The sequence below is a fragment of the Schistocerca cancellata genome, chromosome 1 (assembly GCF_023864275.1).
Source record: "Schistocerca cancellata isolate TAMUIC-IGC-003103 chromosome 1, iqSchCanc2.1, whole genome shotgun sequence".
Lineage (NCBI taxonomy): Eukaryota > Metazoa > Arthropoda > Insecta > Orthoptera > Acrididae > Schistocerca > Schistocerca cancellata.
Genome location: NC_064626.1, coordinates 256,254,157 through 256,275,338, shown reverse-complemented (window position 1 = coordinate 256,275,338; position 21,182 = coordinate 256,254,157). Strand labels below are relative to the sequence as shown.

Sequence of the window (21,182 nt, the reverse complement as noted above, 5' to 3'; positions counted from 1 at the left end):
AAATTCAGTAATATTATAGTTCCATCTACATTTTATAATGTAATGTAATGTATTAGGTGTAGCAAGATGAGAGTGTATGGTATTGTATTAAACGTCAGAACATTAAACGAACTGGTTATCCGTTTGGGATTACTCGCATTTAAATATTTCAATTCCTGTATCCAGAGCAAAAGATAGTTTGCTGTACTTCTGCTGACAAACTTTCTTTACCAGTATTGATATGATACCTTGACAACAATATGTTGGATCTTTATCGCGAGCAATTATACTTAAAGAGTGGAGTGCTATAAATTTGTTTTCTGTAGATGTTGCCATCAGATTTTCTGCTAGACTTGTTAGCCACGTACGTGATACTTATTTGCCTGGTATCATTTTGTATTGCACTCCCGCCGGAGGTTCGAGTCCTCCCTCGGGCATGGGTGTGTGTGTGTGTGTGTGTGTTTGTGTGTGTGTTGTTCTTAGCGTAGGTTAGTTTAAGTAGTGCTTAAGTCTAGGGACCGATTACCTCAGCAGTTTGGTCCCTTAGGAATTCACACACATTTGAACATTTTTTTTTGTTTTATATTACCTGTACAGTGAATTTCGCAGGTTTGAACGGGACTGACATTGATTTCACCTCATTATACTTCAAGACCGCCCCCCATGAACCATGGACCTTGCCGTTGGTGGGGAGGCATGCATGCCTCAGCGATACAGATGGCCGTACCTAGGTGCAACCACAACGGAGGGGTATCTGTTGAGAGGCCACACAAACGTGTGGTTCCTGGATAGGGGCAGCAGCCTTTTCAGTAGTTGCAGGGGCAACAGTCCTTATGACTGACTGATCTGGCCTTGTAACTAACCAAAACGGCCTTGCTTTTCTGGTACTGCGAACGGCTGAAAGCAAGGGGAAACTACAGCCGTAATTTTTCCCGAGGGCATGCAGCTTTACTGTATGGTTAAATGATGATGGCGTCCACTTGAGTAAAATATTCCGGAGGTAAAATAGTCCCCCATTCGGATCTCCGGGCGGGAACTACTCAAGAGGACGTCGTTATCAGGAGAAAGAAAACTGGCGTTCTGCGGATCGGAGCGTGGAATGTCAGATCCCTTAATCGGGCAGGTAGGTTAAAAACTTAAAAAGGGAAATGGATAGGTTAAAGTTAGATATAGTGGGAATTAGTGAAGTTCGGTGGCAGGAGGAACAAGACTTTTGGTCAGGTGAATACAGGGTTATAAATACAAAATCAAATAGGGGTAATGCAGGAGTAGGTTTAATAATGAATAAAAAAATAGGAGTGCGGGTAAGCTACTACAAACAGCATAATGAACGCATTATTGTGGCCAAGATAGACACGAAGCCCACACCTACTACAATAGTACAAGTTTATATGCCAACTAGCTCTGCAGATGATGAAGAAATTGATGAAATGTATGATGAGATAAAAGAAATTATTCAGGTACTGAAGGGAGACGAAAATTTAATAGTCATGGGTGACTGGAATTCGAAAGTAGGAAAAGGGAGAGAAGGAAACATAGTAGGTGAATATGGATAGGGGGAAATAAATGAAAGAGGAAGCCGTCTGGTAGAATTTTGCACAGAGCGTAACTTAATCATAGCTAACACTTGGTTCAAGAACCATAAAAGAAGGTTGTACACATGGAAGAATCCTGGAAATAGAAGGTATCAGATAGATTATATAATGGTAAGACAGAGATTTAGGAACCAGGTATTAAATTGTAAGACATTCCCAGGGGCAGATGTGGACTCTGAACACAATCTATTGGTTATGAGTTGTAGATTAAAACTGAAGAAACTGCAAAAAGGTGGGAATTTAAGGAGATGGGATCTGGACAAACTGATTAACCCAGAGGTTGTACAGAGTTTCAGGGAGAGCATAAGGGAACAATTGTCACAAATGGGGGAAAGAAATACAGTAGAAGAAGAATGGGTAGCTATGAGGGATGAAGTAGAGAAGGCAGCAGAGGATCAAGTAGGTAAAAAGACGAGGGCTAGTAGAAATCCTTGGGTAACAGAAGAAATATTGAATTTAATTGATGAAAGGAGAAAATATAAAAATGCAGTAAATGAAGCAGGCAAAAAGGAATACAAACGTCTCAAAAATGAGATTGACAGGAAGTGCAAAATGGCTAAGCAGGCATGGCTAGAGGACAAATGTACGGATGTAGAGGCTTATCTCACTAGGGGTAAGATAGATACTGCCTACACGAAAATTAAAGAGACCTTTGGAGAAAAGAGAACCACTTGCATGAATATGAAGAGTTCAGATGGAAATCAAGTTCTAAGCAAAGAAGGAAAAGCAGAAAGATGGAAGGAGTATATAGAGGGTCTATCCAAGGGCGATGTACTCGAGGACAATATTATGGAAATTGAAGAGGATGTAGATGAAGATGAGATTGGAGATACGATACTGCGTGAAGAGTTTGACGGAGCACTGAAAGACCTGAGTCGAAACAAGGCCCCGGGAGTAGACAACATTCCATTAGAACTACTGACGGCCTTGGGAGAGCCAGTACTAACAAAACTCTACCATCTGGTGAGCAATACGTATGAGACAGGCGAAATACCCTCAGACTTCAAGAAGAATATAATAATTCCAATCCCAAAGAAAGAAGGTGTTGACAGATGTGAAAATTACCGAACAATCAGTTTAATAAGCCACAGCTGCAAAATACTAACGCGAATTCTTTATAGACGAGTGGAAAAACTAGTAGAAGCCAACCTTGGGGAAGATCAGTTTGGATTCCGTAGAAATATTGGAACACGTGAGGCAATACTGACCTTACGACTTACCTTAGAAGAAAGATTAAGGAAAGGCAAAGCTACGTTTCTAGCATTTGTAGACTTAGAGAAAGCTTTTGACAATGTTGACTGAAATACTCTCTTTCAAATTCTAAAGGTGGCAGGGGGCGAAAGGCTATTTACAATTTGTAGAGAAACCAGATGGCAGTTATAAGAGTCGAGGGACATGAAAGAGAAGCAGCGGTTGGGAATGGAGTGAGACAGGGTTGTAGCCTCTCCACGATGTTATTCAATCTGTATATTGAGCAAGCAGTAAAGGAAACAAAAGAAAAATTCGGAGTAGGTATTATAATCCATGGAGAAGAAATAAAAACGTTGAGGTCGGCCGATGACATTGTAATTCTGCCAGACAGCAAAGGACGTGGAAGAGCAGTTGAACGGAATGGACAGTGTCTTGAAAGTAGGGTATAAGATGAACATCAACAAAAGCAAAACGAGGATAATGGAATGTAGTCGAATTAAGTAGGGTGATGCTGAGGGAATTAGCTTAGGAAATGAGACACTTAAAGTAGTATGGGGGTTTTGCTATTTGGGGAGCAAAATAACTGATGATGGTAGAAGTAGAGAAGATATAAAATGTAGACTGGCAATGGCAAGAAATGCGTTTCTGAAGAAGAGAAATTTGTTAACATCGAGCATAGATTTAAGTGTCCGGAAGTCGTTTCTGAAAGTATTTGTATGGAGTGTAGCCATGTATGGAAGTGAAACATGGACGATAAATAGTTTGGACAAGAAGAGAATAGAAGCTTTCGAAATGTGGTGCTACAGAAGAATGCTGAAGATTAGATGGGTAGATCACATAACTAATGAGGAGGTATTGAACAGAATTGGGGAGAAGAGGAGATTGTGGCACAACTTGACAAGAAGAAGGGACCGGTTGGTAGGACATGTTCTGAGGCATCAAGGGATTACAAATTTAGCATTGGAGGGCAGTGTAGAGTGTAAAAATCATAGCGGGAGACCAAGAGATGAATACACTAAGCAGATTCAGAAGGACGTAGGTTGCAGTAAGTACTGGGAGATGAAGAAGCTTGCACAGGATAGAGTAGCATGGAGAGCTGCATCAAACCAGTCTCAGGACTGAAGACCACAACAACAACAACAACAACATACTTCAAGAGTCTGTTTTCATTAATAGAACGTCTGAGTAGAGATCCAAAGGAGAAATTTACTTTAATATCCCTCTTGAGTGCGGCAAAGTGTACAAGAATTACCTGCTGACATTACATTTTTATTTCTGATGTTCTATCTCACTCGAACGTAATGTGATGCACTATTTGTAGAATATATCGGTAGGAATCTGAAAAATCGATGACTTTAATTCACATTTTTTTAGAATTTAGCTGCAACATTCTGTCTTTTTTTAGGTACAAATCAAGGGCTTCGCACATTCCCTTGAGCTAACAGGACCGACGATTGTGAGTGTTAAGGGTCTTCAGCATCCAATGGCGCCAAAGGTAAGATTTTCTTTTTCAGGAAATGATGCATTTAGGTGTCACCCTTGAAAAAAAGTATGGAGAAGTGGAAAGACCAGTGGCATGTTGTACTTGCCCAACCGATAATTAGTGCATAAGAACTGTGTGTGTCTCGAAGAGCTCTGAAAAAGGCTGCAGCCTGTCGTGCCTGCTAAGATCAGTCTCCACTCGTCCTAATTTAGCAAAAATTTTTCGTTTTTATGTACTTTAACACAAAATCCTTACTAGTAGAGCGGGCCATACGTGTCGACTTAAAAACGTAACGAACATTCATCATCTCAATAAAACCTCTTCATGTCTTCAGATAATGACCGTACTGTCTTCTCTATTGTGAGCCTATCTTCTGCAGAACAACATGACAATATCCAGCTGTTTTTTTTTTTTTTTGCTCTTTCGTCAACATTCGTGTTTTTTCTGATTACTGAGTGTCTCTTTAAAACGGGCTTAAACACATTTGAACCAAATGGAAGACTGTAATACAGAGTGAGAACAGTCTTCCGGTGAAAGATTTCGGGGAAAAAATGAAACAAATGTATTTCGACACGCTCCGGCTTCATCTGTTGCACCATGTAAATATCACGTTATTGGACAGATCCCGTGTTATGTCACACTTTTTTCCTTCACAGCTGGCGTATACCCACCTCTTTTATGATAAATTTCACTATAAATTATAAACAAGCATCGTAATCGTAGGATATTTTCAAGGTCTCTGGAAGATTATTAAGAAAGACCAGACTATCACGTTAAATATTCATAGTTTATTTTGTTTCCAGGGGTGTAAAAAGGTTAGCTGGCCGGTGTGGCCGAGCGGTTGTAGGCGCTTCAGTCTGGAATCGCGCCACCGCTACGGTCGCAGGTTCGAATCCTGCTTCGGGCATGGATGTGTGTCGTGTCCTTAGGTTAGTTAGGTTTAAGTAGTTCTAAGTTCTAGGGGACCGATGACCTCAGATGTTAAGTTCCATAGTGCTCAGAACCATTTGATTTTTGTAAAAGGTTACGAGGAATGATCGCACAGAAAAATAGGTAAGATTTTCGTAATAAAATCGTGTAACAGTACGTTGAATATTTTACAAAATTCTCAGTGCTTAAGGAGGATTAGTAAATATAGACTAATTATAAATACGGACTAATTCGACTAAAACATTTCATATAGATACAATTTTTTTGTTCACAAAGGTATAAAAGTTAGAATGCAACCCAAACAAATTGAAGGTGTTGAGTGGAGGCAAATGATTGAGTTGAAAGTTTATTTTTATAAGTTCCACTTTCGACTTCAACGCGCTTTCGATTTGTGCAGTCGGTATAATAAACACAACAGATGATCCGTCACAGTATGAATAATTTGCCCTCATAAAAGACTGTTGCTATGAAAGTCTTTTATGGGGACAGGTTATTCATACTGTGACGGATCATCTCTTGTGTTTATTTTTTCTTTGAAGACTTCGCCTTTCAAAAAATGGTTCAAATGGCTCTGAGCACTATTGGACTCAACTGCTGTGGTCATAAGTCCCCTAGAACTCAGAACTACTTAAACCTAACTAACCTAAGGACATCACACACATCCATGCCCGAGGCAGGATTCGAACCTGCGACCGTAGCGGTCGTGCGGTTCCAGACTGTAGCGCCTTTAACCGCTCGGCCACTCCGGCCGGCTTCGCCTTTCAACCATGACCACAAGCAAAAATCTTGTTGGCCAAGAAAAGTGACCATTTTCTGCCAGTCCATCTTCCAGGGAATGTTGGTTTTAGATGACCAGTCAAATAATGACTAGAATGTGCAGGAGCCCCGCGATAATGCAAGAAAATACCCATCCCTGTAGCCAAAGGAGCTATTTCCAGTAAAGTTGGAAGCTCGTTTTCAAGAGTTCGCTACACCAAGAATATCTACGTCTAAGTTACTCATGCTGGCAGTTGTTCTTGATCCAAATTCTGGGATATTAACTTCGTCTCCTTTCGTGACCGAATTTCGGAAAACTTGTCTCAGCAACTCTGCTTTTGTGGCACTCTCGTCAGCAACATTACCATTGCTATCGCTCAGTGGAGGTAAGGAAGGGAAGGAAGATTGGGTTTTACGGTGAAGGTATTGATTGCACCTGGCCACTAGTGTACTTTATGTAACACCTCAATCTCTTTGGATTTTCTGCCAGATTCGAGACAGAATTTCGTTCTGGAAACTATTAAAAGCATGTCACATTGAAAATCACGCTAACTGTCGAGCTTCTGTAAAACTTTGCCAGTCAGTGATTTTGTATTCCTTTAAACCTGACACGCTTTTTTCGTTGCTTTTGCAACAGTGTGTCCGACCTGTTTTGTGTACCATAGGGGATCAGTACCATCTCGTATTAATTTATTTGATGTATATCTCTCAGTTGGGCAACGGCCTTGCTGCAGTGGATACACCGGTTCCCGTGAGATCACAGAAGTTAACCACTGTTTGGCGTGACCGGCACTTGGATGGGTGACCATCCCGCCGTCATGCGCTGTTGCCATTTTTCGGGGTGCACTCAGCCTCGTGATGCCAATTGAGGAGCTACTTGACCGAATAGTAGCGGCTCCGGTCAAAGAAAACTATCATAACGACTGGGAGAGCGGTGTGCTGACCACATGCCCGTCCTATCCGCATCCTCAATTGAGGATGACACGGCAGTTGGATGGTCCCGATGGGCCACTTGTGGCCTGACGACGGAGTGCTTTATATCTCTCAGTTGCCGTCGATGCTTTTTCTTAGCATTTAAACCACATCTGGTCTACGCTTACGTAGTCAGATTGGAAGCAGTGGAGACTGTCTCTTAGGGACGCGTAAGGGAAATTTTACCTGCTTTTCTAAATAAATTTATTTTGTCTTTATTTTTGGTAGATTTTTTGGACGTTCCAATATTCAGTCTTGCTGCAACAACCTTGTGGCCACTAATCCATGAATCTGTGATGATGCTCCCTATCTGCCAAGGATTATTTGAACCTGCTGTAAATGATTAGGGGCGGTGCCTACGTAATGCACGCCACAGTCTTGTATGTGGAACTCTGACTGTGTAGCTGTTGAATGACCACGATCTAACAAGCGATTAATGTCTTCTATTTCATTCGCGCTCTGTTCATTCGCATGTTCAGATGGCCGCTGGGTACTGCATGAGTCTCACACAGTTTGCTTTAAACATGAGTAAACATTCTTGAATCTGGTACTCCGCGGGTAGGAAATTATCTGTCGTATTTTCTGCAAGCACACAGCAGCAGCAACGGCAGTTTTTCCATTACAAAATCCGTACATAAACACAAATCGACGTTTGTAAATACGTGCGACATGCCCAAACGATACAATGCAGTTTGTCAATAAATCATGGTCACAACAACTGTTGAAAAGTTCAGTTATATAAACTCAAGGAGAACTTCACAACTTTAAATTCAAAATTAAAACTACACTCCTGGAAATGGAAAAAAGAACAAATTGACACCGGTGTGTCAGACCCACCATACTTGCTCCGGACACTGCGAGAGGGCTGTACAAGCAATGATCACACGCACGGCACAGCGGACACACCAGGAACTGCGGTGTTGGCCGTCGAATGGCGCTAGCTGCGCAGTATTTGTGCACCGCCGCCGTCAGTGTCAGCCAGTTTGCCGTGGCATACGGAGCTCCATCGCAGTCTTTAACACTGGTAGCATGCCGCGACAGCGTGGACGTGAACCGTATGTGCAGTTGACGGACTTTGAGCGAGGGCGTATAGTGGGCATGCGGGAGGCCGGGTGGACGTACCGCCGAATTGCTCAACACGTGGGGCGTGAGGTCTCCACAGTACATCGATGTTGTCGCCAGTGGTCGGCGGAAGGTGCACGTGCCCGTCGACCTGGGACCGGACCGCAGCGACGCACGGATGCACGCCAAGACCGTAGGATCCTACGCAGTGCCGTAGGGGACCGCACCGCCACTTCCCAGCAAATTAGGGACACTGTTGCTCCTGGGGTATCGGCGAGGACCATTCGCAACCGTCTCCATGAAGCTGGGCTACGGTCCCGCACACCGTTAGGCCGTCTTCCGCTCACGCCCCAACATCGTGCAGCCCGCCTCCAGTGGTGTCGCGACAGGCGTGAATGGAGGGACGAATGGAGACGTGTCGTCTTCAGCGATGAGAGTCGCTTCTGCCTTGGTGCCAATGATGGTCGTATGCGTGTTTGGCGCCGTGCAGGTGAGCGCCACAATCAGGACTGCATACGACCGAGGCACACAGGGCCAACACCCGGCATCATGGTGTGGGGAGCGATCTCCTACACTGGCCGTACACCACTGGTGATCGTCGAGGGGACACTGAATAGTGCACGGTACATCCAAACCGTCATCGAACCCATCGTTCTACCATTCCTAGACCGGCAAGGGAACTTGCTGTTCCAACAGGACAATGCACGTCCGCATGTATCCCGTGCCACCCAACGTGCTCTAGAAGGTGTAAGTCAACTACCCTGGCCAGCAAGATCTCCGGATCTGTCCCCCATTGAGCATGTTTGGGACTGGATGAAGCGTCGTCTCACGCGGTCTGCACGTCCAGCACGAACGCTGGTCCAACTGAGGCGCCAGGTGGAAATGGCATGGCAAGCCGTTCCACAGGACTACATCCAGCATCTCTACGATCGTCTCCATGGGAGAATAGCAGCCTGCATTGCTGCGAAAGGTGGATATACACTGTACTAGTGCCGACATTGTGCATGCTCTGTTGCCTGTGTCTATGTGCCTGTGGTTCTGTCAGTGTGATCATGTGATGTATCTGACCCCAGGAATGTGTCAATAAAGTTTCCCCTTCCTGGGACAATGAATTCACGGTGTTCTTATTTCAATTTCCAGGAGTGTACAATCGATAAATAAATCTACAGGATCTGGAATACTAACACACGTAGCGGAAGCATATCTCTGTAAACAGCTTTACCTTTGTAACCAATCAAACGTGTACACGTGTTGTAGGTATGTGTTACTCAAATTACTTTGTACTATCACCTTCTAAAATATTTACTATTCCTCCTGAAACACTCTGTTTTAATGGTGTACAGATAACATGAGACTCACTCTAATCAGCATGATCGTCACCATGGTGACGATGATCATCATCAACATAATCATGATCATCACTATCATAATTACCGTGATGATGATGATGATGATGCTGGTCACCGCCACCAGTAGTTGGATTTTCGCTAATCCGGATGATTTACGCTCCCACAGTCCGGATAAACGAGATTCCACTGTTCTATTTTATTTTCGAATATAACGGATGATATAATCTTCATAGTGATAGTCTGCAGCTGCGATGAATTTTTCGAATGATTTGGTGATACCTTCAGCTGCCATTCTCTTTATTTCATGTGCTTCTGGGCCGGCCGCGGTGGCCGTGCGGTTCTGGCGCTGCAGTCCGGAACCGCGGGACTGCTACGGTCGCAGGTTCGAATCCTGCCTCGGGCTTGGGTGTGTGTGATGTCCTTAGGTTAGTTAGGTTTAAGTAGTTCTAAGTTCTAGGGGACTTATGACCTAAGATGTTTAGTCCCATAGTGCTCAGAGCCATTTGAACCATTTGAACCATGTGCTTCTAAAATAGTTAAAACTATTTCTAATTTATTTTCCAACAACTACAAGCAGTCATAGGAGCGAGACGTACATTACGTAACATACCATATCGTTCAGAGAAAACTTGAAAACGGCCTAAGGCTGAAATTCTGCAATAGTATTTTAAATAGAGGTAATGGCTGTTGAAGGTATCACGAAACCATTAAAAGTTACTCATAATGTTTAAATAAGTCATTTATTATTCCGACATTCAAGTGTTACTTTCTCTTCACGTAGTACCACTGTTCTGTTTAATTGGACATTCTGAGAAGATTGCACTGTGTGATAACAAAGTGGGTGACGTGGATTATGCAAAACGGCTTGTTGCTTTACTGTTTTTGTATTTCGATAGCTGTGACGCCGACGTTTAGTGAACCAGGAATATGAAATTCATCAGCTGTCTGATTAATCTTAATCTGTAAAGAAAATAATAGGAATTAGAAAAATAGTTTTTAGATGGTGCAACATTTTAATTTAAACAGAATATTTGTTGATGTGAACTTCATATCAAGCATCTGGTTCATTTTGACTGCGGTGTGACAGCTCGTTTAGCTTAAAACACTGAGCGTCTACCTAAAGTCTTGGTGGCCATTTTGGGTTTGCCGAGCTGAAAGGGCAATGTTTATATGGTCTTCTTTCAGGCAGTTTTCAGCAGTCGATGTGTGTTTAAAAAAATACAGAAATGCATTAAGTGGATTTTGTTAGTACTACCTGTTTCTGCCGTAAGCCATCATCTGGCAGCTAACAACACAACATTCCAAATTTATAGAACAACAGTAAGACAACAAAAAATGGCGCCTAGCAATCACATAATAATATACTTACGAAAATCACTAAAATTTCAGAGTATGAATAAAACCGGTTTGACATATGGTAAGTTACGCTTTTTACGTGAAAGTATCTGTTGTCAGTTTTTAATAAAGGTAGAATTTTACTCTTGGAACTTCTGTATTTGAGTGCAGATTGTTTGATGAATAACCTATTGCTGTGACTCAAATGCATAGTCATCAAGACAGATTTTTACTATTTCAACATGCTTTGGAGATAAGTATGGTTTGTTGATCTAATTAGCATGGGTTCAGCAATTCCAGTGCCCTACTTCTTCACTCTCTGTACTTTTACTCTACGTTACCAGAATAATGAATTTTGTATATATCTTCTGCATCATCAGCAAATTATATAGAGCTGGAAAGGCCTATGGACAGGGATACGTAATTACTCGGACGAGTCACACAATTACAAGATCTCACCTTATCCTGTCACTACCTTTTAGTACGTGATAGTTATTGGATCATTTTTGTATTAGGTCTCGTTTTTGTTTATAGCCTACTCTATAATTTGTACAATACTGCAACACTGCAATTTACATAGTGACCACATCAACTCAGACATATCTTTTTCTGTGTGGTAGGATGTCATGGCCGTACAAAAAAAGAAAATTACTGTGCTACATAACGATAGTGGAGATAAGATTTAGCTTTCTGTACGTTATTTGTGACAGTTTGTAACTGAATAGTGAACGCATCGATATATCTTCGTTGATGTATATTCAGCATAACAAGATCTTTGGGTGCGATACCAAGTCACTTTGTATTTGTTGTTGTCACCTGATATGAACAGGAGGATTGCTGCAATTGTAAATGCTATGAATGAGTTTTTTTTTATTGCGTGTTTCATGTGGATTAAAATATTCAGTGCTTGCTGTTTAAATATTCATGACATATGAAATGTTTTAAGTGATTTTAGTAAGTAAGTTATGTGATTGCTAGGCGCCTATTTCCATTGTCTTAATGTTGTTCTACAAATTTTGGAATGTTGTGTTGTTAGGTACCAGATGATGGCTTACGGCCGAAACCAACAGTGCTAATAAAATCCAGTTAACGCAGTTCATTGTCATGAGGTTTTTGAAAGATGTTTATATGGCTGGAGTCAGACTTTTCTACGTTTGTTGACAGTACAGGGACAGTCTCGGAACGACGCTACTTCATTTCATGACGGGGCAGTTGCCACACAACGCCTACGTGTTGGCATATGAGCTGGGCTACAGGCTGCAGAAGCTGACTCCAGACGACGTGAAGGCGACGCTGAACAAGGCCACCGCAAGTTTCAAGCTCTATATGCGTGTATGTACAGATTGCTTTCAGCTGTTGGTGGCTGCTAAAAGTCTCCGTAAAATTACACATGCTCTAAAGTTAGTAACTAACTATTCCTGCTAGTGCCTGCTTGTTACTTTTCTTACTATTTCTCTTGAACGTAGAGTAACATGAACATTCATTGTGTTAGATTTAAGCATGGAACGTTTTTACTTAACACCTGCCTTGTTTAACCTTTAAATCTAAAGGGAGTGGAAGGGCTGACCCAATAAAGTAAACATTTCAATTCCAACGTGTTTATTAACTACCAAAAACAATCTCACATAAAAATCGACAGACGCCACTCAGGAAAGATTATTTACGAAACACTCATTACATAAAATCATAAGCAAGTTAATAAATCATTAGGCAACGATCTCCCATAAACAGTGAGAAACACCACTAAGGCTGAATTTGACCATAACTTTAACAAAACAACTCTAGTTAAGACATGTTATTTAAGACCCTTTCAATTCCAATACTTTAACATTACATGTAAAACAACAGTGGACACACAGCCTCAATTTTAACACGAATACTTAGAACATATTTATTAAAACGTAACTTGGGCAATCTTGTAAATTACTAGACTAGAGAACCTTGCAGAGCGATCCACGAAATTATTCAAATGCCCAATGGCTTGTAAGATGGGCTTTTAGGGCATAGAAAGTTACAACTCTGTATAATCATAAATGTGTAACAACAGAAGTAAGGGCCAAGCTTGTAAGGCCGAAGTTGAACCACGAACTGTAGAGACGACTGAGGGAAGTAATATTTAACTTCGAACCAAGAAGTGGCTCCGTTTGCAGCCCCACTTAGAGTAGGCCATCGAAATGTGAACCCAGCAAACGCTACCGAAGAGGAACACACGAGCTCAGTCGAAGTCCACGTCCCGTAAGCCAAACTTGTAATCTAAAGGGAAGCTCTGCGCTTCGATTGTCCGCTGCCTCAGCTCACTGAAACACAGACCACACCCGACAACAGAAGGTAAAAAAAAGATTTTCTTAACTTTAACATTCAAGATTGACCAGTAAATTGACACTATAAAATAAAGGCTAAACAACAAATAAGTTCACTCTCAAATTCGCCGGCCGCGGTGGTCTAGCGGTTCTAGGCGCTCAGTCCGGAACCGCGCGACTGCTACGGTCGCAGGTTCGAATCCTGCCTCGGGCATGGATGTGTGTGATGTCCTTAGGTTAGTTAGGTTTAAGTAGTTCTAAGTTCTAGGGGACTGATGACCACAGATGTTAAGTCCCATAGTGCTCAGAGCCATTTGAACCATTTGAACTCTCAAATTCTTTCTTTAAGTGAAACAGTACCTGATAAACAGACGCTAAGAGTAGGAAATGAACTGGCTCACGAGAACCGAAACTCATTAGAACTTAATGACACACGTATTGGCCACCTTAAGTGGTTCTGCAAAGCTCAACACGGTAACCTTTAGAAACAAAAACTCAGATTGCCCGCAGAGGACATATTGACATGGATTAACCGATATCGTAAGCAAATTAAACACTTGCTAATAATAGCTAATGGACTAACATTCTGCAAATACATCAATATTATGCGGAAGCGGAGCACACGCTTAGTAAAAGGCATCAAATGAAATCGAACACACGTAACATCACGCGTCCGGCAATGTCTTACTACACCAAGAGCGATCACCATCACAGTTAACTAAGCGCTCTTAGTAATTAGAGTACTTAACTGGGTGTCTCGATGCTGGTGCGATTTTGCGAAGATATCAGAGCATCACTTTGCAAGACCTTAACAGCGTGTTCCTCGAAGGAAGCGGGCACATCCACAGCTCACGAGATTGCCGGAGAAGGCACAGCGCCGACCAACTCCCACCGCCTCCAGCATAACCACATGATAACCGCCGCCCGGCCTCAGGCACGCAGTCATCGCTTCTGCCCACCAGCCAATCGCCGACTCGCGCACCGCCGCCTTCCGTTCGCAAAGCGTTGTTCCCCTTACTCGCGGTCGGCACTCGCTTATATCCCGAGCGGGCCCAAGCCCCAAGACAAACCTCTGTACTAGGAAGTCGATCGTACTAATGTCAGAGATACTACTGACGCCGGTCCCGCCACGGCTCAAAGCAGACCTGTCAATAGTTTATTTTTGATTTATGCATGTACACCGACTGACAAAAAAAAAAAAAAAATGGAGCACCCAGAAGACACGGTCGGAAGTCAGTTTAACTTCGTGCACGCACATACCACTGGCGAGCCTGTGGTTGATTAAATTGCAATTATTCGTGACGGGTAGAATGGCCATCAGACTGCAATAGTATTATTCTTGTTTACTGTTGTTACCAGTTCGGGTGCGGTATATAAGAGGTGTGCACAGTGTCAGGTGTTCATTCATCACACGTGTGACACAGCGTTACTCGCACCTAACAGAGTTTGAAAGCCTCGTCGGTGTCGATCTCCAATTGGCCGGCTGATAGAATCGTGCAGTATCCAAATTTTTGGGGTATTAGGATGTGATAATGGCCCAAAATTGGACGACATGGGAACGGGAGGGCAGGCCGGACGTGGTGGCCAAGCGGTTAAAGGCGCTACAGTCTGGAACCGCGCGGCCGCTACGGTCGCAGGTTCGAATCCTGCCTCGGGCATGGATGTGTGTGATGTCCTTAGGTCAGTTAGGTTTAAGTGGTTCTAAGTTCTAGGGGATTGATGACCTTAGAAGTTAAGTCCCATAGTGCTCAGAGCCATTTGAACCATTTGAACGGGAGGGCAGGCATACTCTTCGTCAAGGGTCCGATCGACCACGTCTGATAACCACAAGGGAGAGTGTGGTATTGTGCACCAAACACGCTGTAACCCATTCACGCCGGCCGCGGTGGTCTCACGGTTCTAGGCGCTCAGTCCGGAACCGCGCGACTGCTACGGTCGCAGGTTCGAATCCTGCCTCGGGCATGGATGTGTGTGATGTCCTTAGGTTAGTTAGGTTTAAGTAGTTCTAAGTTCTAGGGGACTGATGGCCACAGATGTTAAGTCCCATAGTGCTCAGAGCCATTTGAACCATTTTTAGCCCATTCACATCTACCCCTGCCATCCGAGAATAAGTAAGGGACTCCCTGCAAAATTCTGTGTCATTCTCCATCATTGGTCGGCTACTAGAAGCAGCCAGATATTGGAATTACCGTTCCATGAATTGGCTGCCGTCACCACCACAAGAGACACCGATTCGTTGGGAGTTGTGCCATGTCTGGAAAGCATGGGCGGCTGATGATTGCAGAAAAAAGAAAATTGGGTTTAATGTCATACCGACATCGAGGTCATTAGAGACGGAGCACAAACTCGTATTGTGTCAAGGAGAGAAACGAAATCGGCTGCTCACTTTCAAAGGAACAATACCGGCATTTGCCTGGAGCGACGTAGCGAAATCATGGGAAACCTAAACCTGGATGGCCAGACGCGAGTTTGACTGTCGTCCTCCCGAGAGCAAGTCCAGTGTGCCAACCACTGCGCCACCTCCCTCGGTCTGATGATTAAAAAAAAAAAAATGTTCAAATGTGTGTGAAATCTTATGGGACTTAACTGCTAAGGTCATCAATCCTAAGCTTACATGCTACTTAACCTAAATTATCCTAAAGACAAACACACACACCCATGCCCGAGGGAGGACTCGAACCTCCGCAGGGACCAACCGCACAGTCCGTGACTGCAGCGCCTGAGACCGCTCGGCGAATCCGGCTCGGTGGTCTGATGATAGCGACGTATTGTTTTCAGCGATTAATTGTGGCTCTGCGATATCCCGGATGACAATCGTCGGCGAATATGACGGCTACTTGCGAAGAGGTTCCGTTGTTCCAATGTTTTGGAGAGGCACAGTGGTGTTATACCTGGCGCCTTGGTGTGGGGAGCTGTCGGGTACGACTTCAGGTCACGGCTGATAGTGATTGAGGGAACTTTGTCACCATAACGAATACGAACATCCCACGTCCTCGTGTGTCGCCTCTCGTGGAACAGTATCGTGGTTCTATTTTTGAACAATGCTCGTCCACTTATGGCACGCGCCTCTATGAAGTGTCTTCGTGATGTTTAGGTAGTATCGTAGCCAGCAATACCACAGATCTGTCCACGGCAGAACATATCTGGGGTAAGCTCAGGCGTCAACTCCGTCCAAGTTTCAGTTTCAGCATAACAGGGACGAGTTACAACAGCTGTGGGACAGCTTGCTTCAGGAGAGGTTATATATGTCGTCATTCACAACCGAATCAGTGTATACACACAGGCCTGAGGGAGTGCAACTTCACACTGGTAATTGGGCTCATACTGCCAGGTTCTTTATAAATTTGACTCGGCATTGTAATTACTGAAATAACATTACATACCCTCTCAATCCACGAAGTTCCATTTCTTCCCTCCTACCTTTCGGGGTGCTTCACTATTTTTTTTTTGTCAGGCAGTACACTTTACATTTTAAGATACGATCAGCAGGTCATGTTATACGATTAACAAGACATCCACAAAGTGTCCATTTTCAGGTAACATTGCAATGTCCATAGTACATGAGCTGTACATAGTAATAATGATAATAGTAATTCATCTGGTGTAGGGTCAGCAGTTTCAGGTAGTGAAAGACTCTCCTCCGTTCTACAAATACAATATTAGAAATGGCAACATGTCCGCATCGAATGTGGTTAAATGTAGACGTTGTTTTGTTGTCATTGCAGCCCTCCACGTTAGTCTGTCCTATGCTTCTTCCTTTCAGCATAACTAACACAACCTACATCTACACTCATGCTCACAAATAAAAAATAATTGAAGAATTTGGTGCCACACAACGTGGCACTACACAAAACTGGGGCTAATAGCATAGGCACATAGGGAGTACACACGACACAGATCTGTAAGTCCACGGTATTGGTGATAAGCTGAGAAAACCGTCCCGAAACACATGTGCTACAAAACGCCACTTTCCCCGCGCATGTACCCCGACGTCAATATGGGATATGATCACCATGCACACGTACATAGGCCGCGCAACGGGTTGGCATACTCTGAATCAGGTGGTCGAGCAGCTGCTGGAGTATACCTCCCATTCTTGCACCACCGCCTGTCGGAGCTCCTGAAGTGTCGTGGGGGTTTGAAGGCGTGCAGCGATACGTCGACCGAGAGCATCCCAGACGTGCTCGATGGTGTTTAGGTCTGGAGAAGAGGCAAGTCACTACATTCGCCTGATATCTTCTGTTTCAAGGTACCCCTCCACGATGGCAGCTCGGTGGGGCCGTGCGTTATCATCCATCAGGAGGAAGGTGGGACCCACTGCACCCCCGAAAAGGCGGACATACTGATGCAAAATGACGTCCCGATACACCTGACCTGTTAGAGTTCGTATGTCAAAGATATGCAGGGGTGTACGTGCACCAATCATAATCCCATCCCACAGCATCAAACCACGACCTCCATACTGGTCCCTTTCAAGGACATTAAGGGGTTGGTATCTGGTTCGTGGTTCACGCCAGATGAAAACCCGACGAGAATCACTGTTCAGACTATACCTGGACTCGTCCGTGAACATAACCTGGGACCACTGTTCCAATGACAATGTACTGTGCTCCTGAAACCAGACTTTACGGGCTCTCCTGTGACCAGAGGTCAGTGGAATGAACCTTGCAGGTCTCCAGGAGAATGAACCATGTCTGTTAAGTCGTCTGTAGACTGTGTGTCTGGAGACAACTATTCCATCGGCTGCGGTAAGGTCCAGAGCAAGGCTACCTGCAGTAATCCGTGGCCGTCTGCGGGCACTGATGGTGAGATATCGGTCTTCTTGTGCTGTTGTACAACGTGGACGTCCCGTACTGTAGCGGTTGGACACGTTTCCTGTCTGCTGGAATCGTTGCCATAATCTTGAGATCACAGTTAGTGGCCACGGAGGGCCCATGCTACGGCCTGCTGTGTTTGACCAGCCTCGTCACCCTAGTATTCTACCCCTCATAACGTTATCAATATGTGTTCTTTGAGCCATTCTCAACACAGTCACCATTAGAACGTCTGAAAACGTCTGCACACTTACTCGGTGCACCGTACTCTGACATGCACCGACACACCTCTGCGTATGTGGACTGTTGCCAGCGTCACCGTGCGACGACTGCAGGTCAGATGCACCGCATGGTCATACCCCGCGGTGAGGTAAACCCGCAAACCTCCCACCAGAGCGTTGTTTCACCGTGTATCAGCATTATCCTTAATTTATGAGCATGAATGTGTTTGAACCTGTTTGCTGTGCTCAATCCTCGGTGTCCCATTACTCTTTTTACTTCCCATACTTCCTTCCATTACAGATAGGCGATCCCTTGATGACTCAGTAAGTGTCTTAACAAATCCAATTTTTTCTTCAAAAAGTGCTATAAATTTCTTTTTTCACCAATTGGATTCACTACCTGCTTATTAGTTATGCGATCTACCCGTTTAGTCTTCAGCATTCTTCTGCAGCATCAAATTTTAAGAGAATCTATTCTCTTCCTGTCTGAACTGCTTATCGTTCACTTTTCTGTCAGACAAATACCTTATAACACATAAATTTACACTTAATGTTAGCAAATTACTCTTTTTCAGAAACGCTTTTCTGGGCATTGCCAGTCCACATTATATATCATCTCTACTTCGGCCATCGTCAGTTATTTTACTGCCTCAGTTGCAACACTCACCTACTACTTTTAGCGCGTCATTTCATAACTTAATTCTATCAGCATCACCTGATGTGCTTCGAATACACTCCATTAACCTTGTTTTAATTTCACTGATATTCGTCTTATAACCTCTTTTCAATACCCTAACTTTTGTTTCAGCTGCTCTTCTGAGTCCTTTGCGGTCTCTGACAGAATTACAGTGTCATCGCCAAAACGTAAAATTTTTGTTTCTTCTCCCTGTCACTTAATTCGTTTCTCAAATTTCTCGTTTGTTTCCTTTACTGGTTGCTTAACCTACAGACTGAATTACATCTAGGTAAGTCCACAATCTTACCTCACTCCCCTCTCAACTACTGCTTCCCTTTTATGCCCCTCGACTCTTGTAACTCCAGGCTAGTTTCTGTACAATTTGTTGATAAATTTTCGCTCACCGTATTTTATCCTAGCTAACTTCAAATTTCAAAGACTGTATTCCAGTCAACATTGTCAAAAGCTGTCTCTAAGTTTACAAACGTTATAAACGTAAGTTTCCCCTCTCTTCAGTCTATCTTCTAAGACAAATCGTAGTGTCAGAATGGTCTCGCGTATTCTTACATTTCACCAAAATCCAAAATGATCAACGCCGAGAGCGGCTTCTACCAATTTTTCCATTCTTCTGTAAATATATCGTGTCAGTGGTTTGTAACAGTGCTTTGTAAAACTGGTGGTTCAGAAGTAGTCACACCTGTCAGCACTACGTTCTTTTTGACGTGTGAGTATTTTGGCTGTCTCAGATATCTTTCACACGGAGGTGTTTTGTCATGGTTGGCTCTCCCAAGGATCTCAGAATTTCTGAGGGACTTAGATCCTTCAGTGCTCTGTCAGATTTTTCTCGTCATTTTATTTCTTTCACCTTCGTTCACCTTGTCTTCTCCTTCAGTGATATTACCTTCGTTTGCATTATGCAGACCTTATATGTATTCCTTCCATCTTTCGGTCTACGTATATTTATTTAGGATCATAAGTAATAGCTCTCTATGAAATGTGTCAACGGAAATTCATTTCTCGTGTCAACTATACTTATTTCATGTCGTAAGTATGAGAACAAGCAAGATATATCGTTACGTCACCAAAGGACGTATCATTTCAAGTGATAACTTCTGACGTCTTCATGTCAATACTGTACCCTTGCTTATCACTGTGCTTTTATTATGCATATGACACGAAATGTGTATTTGTTGGCACGAAGACTGGGTGCTCTTAATTTGACTGAATGTGTATATACGCTCTACATAGAGAGCTATTGCTTGAGAATGTCGCAACAACCGCATCACGATCGTAAATAAATACGGGGTTATTCTAAATGATGGAGCCATTTCCAAAAAATCATCTGCATTCAAATACAAATCCAAAATGAACAACCTTTATACCAATGAAAAGAGGAAGTTTCAAAGTTTTTGGCGGGCGGCGGCGGCGGCCGTAGAGTTCGCGCGCCAATAGGGCCGTCATTCCGTTTCACTGTCATTGTGAGTGAGATTGCGACTGTGGAGAACAAGGTTTTCTGCGTTCTTGAGTTCGCGAAAAATGAGTCGCAAATGGCAGTGCACGGGCATTTCGTTCCAAATTCAGTATTCAACCACTAATTCGCAAAAGCATTAGCCGTTGGTTTAAGCAATTTAAACAGACTGGGAGTGTGTGCAAAGGAAAAAGCACAGGTCGACCGCGTGTGCCAGAGGATAATGTCCGACGGATTCAAGAAGGTTTTCTGCTCAGTCGCAGTAAGTCTGCCAATAGAGCCAGTCGAGAACTTGGAATACCGCAACCAACTGTATGGAAAGTTCTGAAACGGCGTTTGCTGTACAAGCCCTACCGATTACAACTTGTGCAGGCTCTACCCCAATGACAAAAAGAAGCATCTCGCATTTTATTGTTATGTGCTAGCAATGATAGAGGAAGACGCATTTCTACAGCGTGTAATTTTTAGCGATGAAGCGACGTCCCATCTTAGCGGAAAAGTCAACAGACACAATGTTCGTATATGGGGTTTGGAAAATTCATGTTCATCGTTGCAACACGAAAGAGACTCGCCGAAGATCAACGTGTTCTGTGCTGTATCCCGTACAAAGGTTTATGGACCATTTTTCTTTGCGGAAAGAAATGTAACAGGAATCACGTACCTGGACATGTTGAGCAATGGCTGTAACCTCAAGTTATGGAAGAATCCCAGGATTTAATTTTCCGACAGGATGATGCTCCGCCCCATTGGCACCGTGATGTACGAGGCTTTTTGGTTTACTTTCTTCCTCAGCTCTGGATCGGTCGCAGGAGACTTGAGGACCGGCTCTGCACTTCTGGCCACCGGATCTCACACCCTGCGACTATGTATTATGGGGTTATATGAAGGAAGATGTTTACGTCCCGTCTCTACTAATCACTCTGAACGATCTGCGGAACCGGATCACTGATGACGTGTACTCAATAACAGCAGATACGCTGTCGCGTGTGTGGGACGAGTTTGGCTACCGCATCAATGTTTGACGTGCAGCCAACGGTGGCCACATTAAACA

The 21,182-nt window shown here is 43.6% G+C and overlaps 1 protein-coding gene across 5 annotated transcripts in view; it reads left to right on the top strand.

The window, feature by feature from the left end:
* LOC126159422 (fatty-acid amide hydrolase 2-A-like) overlaps positions 1-21,182 on the top strand; it is a 193,262-nt gene that overhangs the window by 149,041 nt on the left and 23,039 nt on the right. For all 5 annotated transcript variants that reach the window (XM_049916571.1, XM_049916536.1, XM_049916564.1 and 2 more), the window contains 2 exons: positions 4,171-4,260; positions 11,817-11,984. In XM_049916571.1, coding sequence (XP_049772528.1) covers positions 4,171-4,260; positions 11,817-11,984 — 258 coding nt within the window. The remainder of the gene's footprint in view (positions 1-4,170; positions 4,261-11,816; positions 11,985-21,182) is intronic.